Source organism: Chiloscyllium plagiosum, chromosome 12, assembly GCF_004010195.1.
Source record: "Chiloscyllium plagiosum isolate BGI_BamShark_2017 chromosome 12, ASM401019v2, whole genome shotgun sequence".
NCBI lineage: Eukaryota > Metazoa > Chordata > Chondrichthyes > Orectolobiformes > Hemiscylliidae > Chiloscyllium > Chiloscyllium plagiosum.
In genome coordinates this window covers 86,292,095-86,301,701 of record NC_057721.1, presented here as the reverse complement: position 1 = coordinate 86,301,701, position 9,607 = coordinate 86,292,095, and the positions used below count along the sequence as shown (strand labels likewise).

The 9,607-nt window shown below is 42.5% G+C and overlaps 1 protein-coding gene across 1 annotated transcript in view; it reads right to left on the bottom strand.

The window, feature by feature from the left end:
- Positions 1–9,607, bottom strand: part of LOC122554866 (nesprin-3-like) — an 84,935-nt gene that overhangs the window by 7,785 nt on the left and 67,543 nt on the right. Inside the window, exon 11 of the mRNA XM_043700214.1 lies at positions 6,292–6,327. Coding sequence (XP_043556149.1) covers positions 6,292–6,327 — 36 coding nt within the window. The remainder of the gene's footprint in view (positions 1–6,291; positions 6,328–9,607) is intronic.

Here is a 9,607-nt window from a genome sequence, read left to right as displayed (position 1 = left end):
CGGTATTTTGGGTCCAGGTCGATGTGCTTATTGATTTGAATCTGTGGATGAGTGCCATGCCTCTAGGAATTCCCAGCGGCATGGCACTCATCCCCAGATTCAATCAATAAGCACATCGACTTGGACCCAATATACCGGCCACTGCAGCGGACAGCTGGAACTGACAACCGGAAGCAGCAGATACAAATCACTATAAATGCCGGAGGAAACATCACAGAAGCGCTTCACAGGAGGCTCCCAAGCACTGAGGATGTCACCTAGACAGGGGACGAAACGTCTGCAACACAAATTCCCAGCTCGGCGAACAGAACCACAACAATCAGCAAATCTGTAATACTGCATATGCATGAATGACATTACATAGAAACACAAAGCAGGAAGCCTGTTGAGCTTGCTATACCATTCAATATGATCATGGTTGCTCATCCAATCCAGTAGTCTGTACTTGCTTTCTCCTCATACCCTTTGATCCTTTTAGCCCTATGAACTATATCTAACTTCTTGAAAACATTCAATGCTGGAAGGTGTAAGGTTATGCACTTAGGTAGGAAGAATAAAGGTTTAGAGCACCGAATTTTCAGAAGATTTGTAACTCAGGCTGACGTTCCAGATGTAAGTTTGGTCGCTGACCTGAAAGGTTCATTTTCAGATGTTTCGTCACCGTACTAGATAACATCTTCAGTGAGCCTCCGGATGAACCATTGGTCGTGTAGACTGCTTTCTATTTCTGTCTTTGAGTTTCCTGTGATGTCATTTCCTGTGGCGACATCATTTCCTGTGTTTTTTTCTCAGGGGTAATAAATGGGATCCAAGTCAATGTGTTTGTTGATAGAGTTCCAGTGGGAATGCCATGCTTCACGGATGACCCATTCTCACTAGCATCCTTGGATGGTTTGGGCTATAGGGAGAGGCTGAATAGGCTGGGGCTGTTTTCCCTGGAGCGTCGGAGGCTGAAGGGTGACCTTATAGAGGTTTATAAAATCATCAGAGGAGGAGGTGTGGCATTGTTGGTCAAGGACAGTATTACAGTTGCAGAAAGGATGTTTGGGGACTCCTCAGCTGAGGTAGTATGGGCTGAAGTTAGAAACAGGAAAGGAGAGGTCACCCTGTTGGGACTTTTCTATAGGCCTCCGAATAGCTCCAGAGGTGTGGAAGGACACCACTTCGACTGGGACAACACATCCATCCTAGGACAAGCCAAACAAACACACGCACGAGAATTCCTAGGAGCATGGCATTTCAACCGGAACTCTATCAACAAACAGATTGACTTGGATCCCATTTACCACCTCCTGAGAAAAATAACAGGAAATGACATCACTAACATAAGGAACTCCAAACACATAATTAGAAAGCGGATGACACCAGTGCTTCATCTAGAGGCTCACTGAAGATTTACCTAGTATGGTGACGAAACGTCAGAAAACAAACCTTCCAGCTCAGCAAGAAAACCTACATCCAGGGACAGAGCACTTTCTAAATGGGAAAAGGCTTTGGAAATCTGAAGCACAAAGGGCCAAGTGAGGCCTAGTTGAGGATTCTCTTAAGGTTAACAAGCAAGCTTTATTGGTAGTTAGGGAGGTAAATGCAATATTAGCATTCATTTCATTAATGCTAGAACACGAGCGGAGAGATGTACTGCTGAGGTTGTACAAGGCTCTGGTCAGACAATATTTGGAAAATTGAGAGTGGCTTTGAGATCCACATCTAAAGAACGATGTGCTAGTAGTGGTGGGAGTTGAAAGGAGGTGTACAAGAATGATTCTGAAGATGAAGGGACCATCATATGAGGAGTGGTTGAGGTCCCTGGGTCTGTACTGGATGGAGTTTAGAAGGAAAGTGGGCGCGGGGGGGGGGGGGGAAGAGGGGGAATCTGATTCAAACTTATAGAATACTGAAGGGCCTGGATGGACCAGACTTGGGTAATCTGTTTCCACTTGTAGGAGAGAGGTCACAGTCTTAGAGCGAAGTCATGACCCTTTAGAACTGAGTTGAGGAGGCTTTTCTTCTGACATAAAATGCTTAATCTGTGGAACTCATTGCTACAGAAGGCTGTAGAGGTCAAGTCATTGAGTGTATCTAAGACAGAGTTAGGTTCTGGATTAGTAAGGGGATCAAAGGTTTATGGGGAGAAGGCAGAAGAATGGGGCTGAAAAACATGTCAGCCATAATTAAATGGCAGAACAGCCTCAATGGGCTGAATGTCTTAATTCTGTGTCTATATCTTCTGGTTCAGGGCTTTAAAATCCTTTCTTCAGTAAGTTGCCCAGACTGAACGCTATATTCCAAATTGGTCTGACCAATTACTTGCAGAGGTGTAGCATCACTTCCTTGCTTTTATACTCTTTTTCTCTATTTATATGTTCAAGGACCCTATAAGTCTTCTTAACAACTGTTTCAATTTGCCTGGTCACCTTCACAGAATCATGTATATCAACACCAAGGTCCCTTTGCTTCTGTAATCCCTTCAAAGTTGTACCATTAAGCCAATATTGTCCCTCTGTGTTTCATCTACCGAAATGCATTACCTCATATTTCTCTCCTTGCACACATGGGTGATAACCTTGCTTCTGAGCAAATCACATTCAAACGTGGCCATTAGATTTGAATTCACTTATCAAACCTGAAGTCTCTCGGGATTGGAACCATTCCAGGAAGCAACCCCTGAAATTTCCTCACATCCTTCCTAAAATGTAGTGACCAAAACTGGGTCCAATGCTTAAGTTCATGGTCTAGCCGGAGCCGGAAACTTCTAAAGCTACAGAATAAATTCACTGCTTTGTACTCAATACCTTTTTATGAAGTCAAATATCACATATGCTTTGCAAACTACCCTCTCAAAACCAGCTTTGCTGCTTGCAGTAATCTAAGTACATGAACTCCCAGGTCCCTCTGTCCTTGTCCACTGTATAGAGCAGTCATTTAGCATAGCATCAGAAGAATGAATAAGTTTATATCCATCATGGTCTAATAACGCAATAACATTGCCAGTGTTAGGGTTAACCAGTGTTATCTCCAATACCAGGGCTATTCTAAGCATGTATGCATTGGTCTCAGAAGAGTAGAGGCGGAGATTTTGGAACTTAAGGAAACAAACTTATACAGAGTTTGACAGTCAAACAGAATAATTTTGAGGTGGATAAGAGATTTTAAAGACTGATAATACTTACAATGCTTTTACAGAAATCATTCCTTTCAAAACATTTAAAACTTCCTTACTTTCTGTAATCAGAACTCATGTAAAAAAATCAAATGGTAGCAACTGCAAGACAGGCATCTATCATGGCTGACAATTATGTACTGATCCATCAACATTTTTCTGTCACCTCAGAAGTTTGAGAAGAATAAAAGGTGGGATAGTGAAAGGAAGGTAAAAACGACAGCAGATGCTGCAAACCAGATTCTGGATTCGAGTGGTGCTGGAAAAGCAGAGCAGTTCAGGCAGCATCCGAGGAGCAGGAAAATCCAACGTTTCGGGCAAAAGCCCTTCATCAGGAAGGAAGGCAATTAGGCAGGGTAGAGAATGGACAGAAGGGAATGCCACAAGAAATCCTCAGAATAAGAAGAAAGTTGCTGAGTGGAGGTGAAGTGCAAAAGTTTAAATGTTTCCAAGTCTGTAAAGTTAACTCACTGAGCTTGAAGGTTTGTTTTCAGAGGAGCTTGAAGATTTGTTTCGTCACCATACTAGGCAACATCATCAGTGAGTCTCTGACAAAGCGCTGATGGTATGTCCTGCCTCTCTGTTGAAAGGCCTTGGTTTTTTAAGGTGGGCGATGTCATTTCTGGTTCTGTTTTTGTCAAGGGAAAGCAGTTGGGATCGAAATCGATGTGTTTAGTGATGGAGTTCTAGTTAGAATGCTATGCCATCTAAGCATTCTCGTGAGTGTCTTTGTTTCACCTGTCCTAGGATGTGTATGTTGCCCAGTCAAAGTGGTGTCCTTCTCTGCATGTATAGAAACCAGTGATAGTGGGTGGTCTCTTTTAGTGGCCAGTTAGTGTTCATTGTATCCTGGTGGCAAGTTTCCTGCTACTTTGTACGATGTAGTGATTTTGTTTTACAGTCCTTGCATGGTATCTTGTAAATGACAAGTTAGTTTTGCTGGTGGTATCTAATGGATACTTTAGATTCATTTGTCGCTGTTTAAGTGTGTTGATGGTTTTCTAGGTTACCATGATGCCAAGGGGTCTGAGTAGTTTGGAAGTCATTTCTGATCTGTCTTTGATGTAAGGTAATGTGGCTATAGTTTTTGGTTGCGTTGTGTCTGCTTGTTTGGGTTTGTTTCTGAGGAATTGGCAGATTGTATTTATTGAGTCCCCATTTTTCTTAAATGTTGTATAGATATTTTTCTGCTGTTTGTAGTTCTTGGATGCTGCAGTGTGATGTAGCTCGTTGAAACAGTGTCTTGATGTCACTTCCGATGATTGCTTCTGAAGGTAAGCAGTGGTCTGTGTGTGTTGTTTTTCTGTAGTCGCTGGTTTGAAGCTCTCCGTTTACTGTACGTTCAACTGTCACGTCTAGGAATGGGAGTCTGTTGTCGTTCTCCTCCTCTTGTGAATTTGATGCCTGTCAGGATATTGTTGATGGTGTTGTACGTTTCCTCTCATTTGTTCTGTTTTGTGATGACAAAGCTGTCATCCACACAGTGGACCCAGAGTTTGGGCTGGATAGATGGGAAGGCAGCTTGTTCAAGTCTCTGCATTACTGTTTCCACTGTGAGCCCTGATATTGATGATCCCATAGGTGTTCTGTTGACTTGTTTGTAGGTTTGGTTACTGAATGTGAAGTAGGTGATGAGGCACAGGTCCACTAGCTTGAGGATGTTGGCTTTGCTGTAACATCATTGGAGACCATTATTTCGTCCTCTTCGATCTTGGTGTCTTTGATGGTGTTCAGGAATTCTTGGGTGGAAGGATTGGAGCGACGTGAATCTTCAATTAGGTGTTTTCGTTTTTGGTGAAGTTCTTTGGCTAGTCTGTATGTTGGTGTACCAGGTAGGGAGACTATGGATCAGAGGGAGCCCCCTTGGTTTGTGTATTTTTAGTAATCCATAGAAGTGTGAAGTGTTGGATTCATCTGGTTTTATGTTTTGGAAATCTGTCCTGTTTAATTCTCCTGATTTTACAAGTGCTGTTAAAAAGGATGAGATTCTGTTTAATAACTGTGGGGTTGGGTCTATAACCACCTGCTGGTGTTGGTATCTGCATGTAGAGCATTTGCCTTTTTAAAATAGATCCTAGGACAGGCGAAACAAAGATACGTACGAGAATTCTTAGAGGCATGGCATTCTAGCCAGAACTCCATCAATAAACATATCAATTTAGATCCTATCTACCTTCCCTTAAGGAAAATCGGAAATGACATCACCCACCTTAAGAAACCAAGACCTTTCAATAGAGAGACAGGACATACCACCAGCCCTTCACCAGAGACTCACTGATGTTATAGTGTGGTGATGAAACATCTGAAAACAAACCTTCAAGCTCAGCGAGTTAACTTACATACTTATCACCAACCTGAACTACAAATCTTCGCAAACTATTTAAATGTTTCTATCATAAGTTCATAATTGCTCTGATCATTGGAGGTTGTGAGGTAAACCCATGGGATTAGTCTGAGAGGAAATACAAAAAGATAGTATCCAGGAGTAGGCTGAAATTCTGGCCAGAACGAAACAGGCCAGAGGTGAATTCTGTTGTTTGCAAAGAAACATGTAAGGTAGATGAGAGGTAAGCTGGACTTTTAGCGAAAGGGAAAGTGACTCCTCTTCAGGTAAAGTAGCTAAACATCTAACAATACTAACAAATAACACAATCCCTTTTACTGGAGGAAGAATTGATATTCTCCCAAAGAGGTTACATACTGAACACATGATAAATTTTGTTTGTTAAATAGAGTGTTCCAAGATTTTTAATGATGCTTTTGGGAACTCTTTTCCATGTTACCATCAAAGTACAAATTATTCACTTCTGTGAAACTGGACTCAGAGGCAATTGGATATGGGGTCTGCAAAGAATTCCCAAAATGAGTCTTTTAAATCTTGGAGGTACTGTTCAAATGCTCACCAATTACTACATGGCAGCAGCACAGAGCAGAAAGACTGCCCTTCACATTGCTTCTCAGTGAGAGATCAGTAACAAGTGATGGCAAAATTGGTAGGACGAGAACACCCTGAAGAAGGGCTCATGCTCCTTGGATGCTGACTGACCTGCTGCGCTTTTCCAGCAACACATTTTCAGGACGAGAACAAGCCAAATAAAGCACATCCAAAAGATTTGAGTAAATGTAATTACCTTTCTGAATTCAACAACCTCATCTGAGCCTTGAACCTGAAACAAACATTAAATAAAGTACAACTTTTAGTTTCAAAAGGCATCATATGTCAGCACAGTCAATGTGGGCTGAAGGGCCTGTTCCTGAGCTGCACTGCTCCTCTTATGAGAAAACAACAAACGACCAGGTTGATGGAGAGGTACCAGCCACTACTATATAGACACTGGGCATTATGGTCAAGGATTGCAAAAATATTCGGTCTCTAAATACAACACATGAAAGACAGATGAATTCCATTTATATGAAGCTCTCTGGTAAATTTATTTTAGTTAAATTAATATATATGTGTAATCTCCAGACACAGCTTGTGCATGGAGCTCTACAATATAAAGAGGTGATGCCACATTATAACATCCAGGTACTTGGCTCATTTGCATAACTCAGCACTTAAAGAAACATCGTTCAAAGTGATAAAACACCATCACGTTTTCAGGATAGCTTTTGTATGCTACAATGCATTACAGAAGGCGTTACTAAGGGATAAAATTAAATGTTTGGTTGAAGTAAGTATTTTGTAGAGACATGGAAACATAGAAAACAGGTGTAATACATCTGTAGCATACATAAGGTCCAGGCAGCTAAGAACAGAACAGGCCCTGGAGGAATATCAGGAGAGTAGGACCAGTATTAAATGAGGAATCAAGCGGGCTAAAGCATGAAATAGCTTTAGCGAGCAGAATTAAGGAGAATCCCAAAGCCTTTTATTCTTATATAAGAAGCAAGTGGGTACGCAGAGAAAGAATTAGTGCACTAAAGGATAAGGAAGGAAGGCTGTGTGTCAAACCTGAGAGAATGGAAGAGATTCTGAATAATTACTTTGCATCAGTGTTCACTGAGGAAAGGCACATGATGAATGTTGAGATTAGAGATAGAAGTTTGATTAGTCTGGATCATGTTGGCATAAGTAGGGAAGTTATGTTGGGTAGGCTAGAGGTTATTAAGGTGGACAAATCCCCAGGACCGGATGGGATTTATTCCGGGTTGCTGAGGGAGACGAGAGAGGAAATAGCTGGAGTCCTGATAGATATCTTTGTAGCATCCTTAAACACTAGTGAGGTGCCGGAGGACTGGAGGTTTGCTCATGTTGTCGCCCTGTACAAGAAGGGTTGTAGGGATATTCCGGGTAACTCTAGACCAGCGAGTCTGACGTCAGTGGTGGGAAAGTTGCTGGAGAAAGTACGGAGGGATAAAATCTAATTATATTTGGGGAAAAACGGGCTTACCAGTGATGGGCACCATGGTTTTGTGCGGTGGAGATTGTACCTAACAAACTTAATAGAGTTCTTTTAGGAAGTGACCAAGTTGATAGATGAAGGAAGGGCTGTAGATGTCATATACATGTACTTTAGTAAGGTGTTTGACAAGGTTCCCCATGGTAGACTAATGGAGAAAGTGAAGTCACATGGTATGCAGGGTGTTCTAGCTAGGTGGATAAAGGTGAGAGGGCAAGTTGCCTCATATAGAACACAGAGAACACAGAAATTTTCCAGCCCAGGAACAGGCCCTTCGGCCCTCCAAGCCTGAGCTGATCCAAATCCACTGTCTAAACCTGTCGCTCAAATCCAAAGCATCCCTACCCCCCTGCTCCCCACCTATCCATGTATCTGTCCAGACGCATCTTAAATGAATCTACCATGACTGCCTCTACTACCTCTGCTGGCTACATGTTCCAAACACCCACCACCCTCTGTATAAAATAATTGCTGTGTGTGTCCCCCTTAAATTTTCCATCTCTCACCTTGAAAGCGTGACCTTTCATTATTGAATCCTTCACCCTGGGAAAAGCTTATCTCTATCTACCCTGTCTATACCCTTCATGATTTTGTAGACCTCAATCAGTCCTTCTTCAATCTCATTTTTTCTAATGAAAACAATCAACCTCTCTTCACAGCTAGCACCTTCCATACCAGGCAACACCCTCGTAAACCTCCTCTGCGCCCTCTCCAAAGTGTCCACATCCTTTTGGTAATGTGGCGACCAGAACTGTACACAGTATTCCAAATGCGGCCGAACCAAAGTCTTGTACAATTTTAACATGATTTGCCAGCTGTTATATTCAATACCACGTCCAATGAAGGCAAGCATACCATATGCCTTCCTGACCACTCTATCCATCTGTACAGCCACTTTCAGGGTACAATGGACCTGAACTCCCAGATCTCTCTGCTCATCAACTTTTCCCAAGGCTCTTCCATTTGCAATATAGTTGGCTGTTGAATTAGACTTGCCAAAATGCTTCTCCTCACATTTGCCTGGATTGAACTGCATCTGCCACTTCGCCGTCCAACTCTCCAGTCTATCTATATTCTCCAGTATTCTCTGACAGTCCCTTATGATTTCTGCTACTCCACCAATCTTCGTGTCATCTGCAAACTTGCTGTTCATACCAACAGTGCCCTCTTCCAGATCATTTATGTATATTACAAACAACAGTGGCCCCAACACTGACCCCTGTGGAACACCACTGTTCATTTTCTCCATTTCGAGATACTCCCTTCAACTATTACTCTCTGTCTCCTGTTGCTCAACCAGTTCTTTATCCACCTAGCTAGAACACCCTGCACACCATGTGACTTCACTTTCTCTATTAGTTTACCATTGGGAACCTTATCAAATGCCTTACCAAACTCCATGTATATGACATCAACAGTCCTTCCTTCATCAATCAACTCGGTCACTTTCTCAAAGAACTCTATTAAGTTGGTAAGGCACAATCTCCCCCGCACAAAACCATGTTGCCTATCACTGAGAAGCTCATTCTTTTCCAAATATAAATAGATCCTTTCTCTTAGTAACCTCTCCTGCAACTTTCCCACCACCGACGTCAGGCTCACTGGTCTGTAGTTACCTGGAATATCCCTACTACCCTTCTTGTACAGGGGGACAACATGAGCAACCCTCCAGTCCTCCGACACCTCACCTGCGTTTAAGAATGCCACAAAGATATCTGTCAGGGCCCCAGCTATTTCCCCTCTCGCCTCCCTCAGCAACCTGGGCTCGATCCCATCCAGTCCTGGGGCTTTGTCCACCTTAATAACCTCTAGCCTACCCAACACATCTTCCCTACTTATGCCAACGTGATCCAGACTAATCAAACTTCTATCTCTAATCTCAACATTCATCATGTCCCTCTCCTCAGTGAACACTGATGCAAAGTAATCATTCAGAATCTCACCCATTCTCTCAGGTTCGACACATAGCCTTCCTTCGTTATCTTTTAGTGGACCAATCCTTTCTCTAGTTACCCGCTTGCTTTTTATATAAGAATAAAATGCT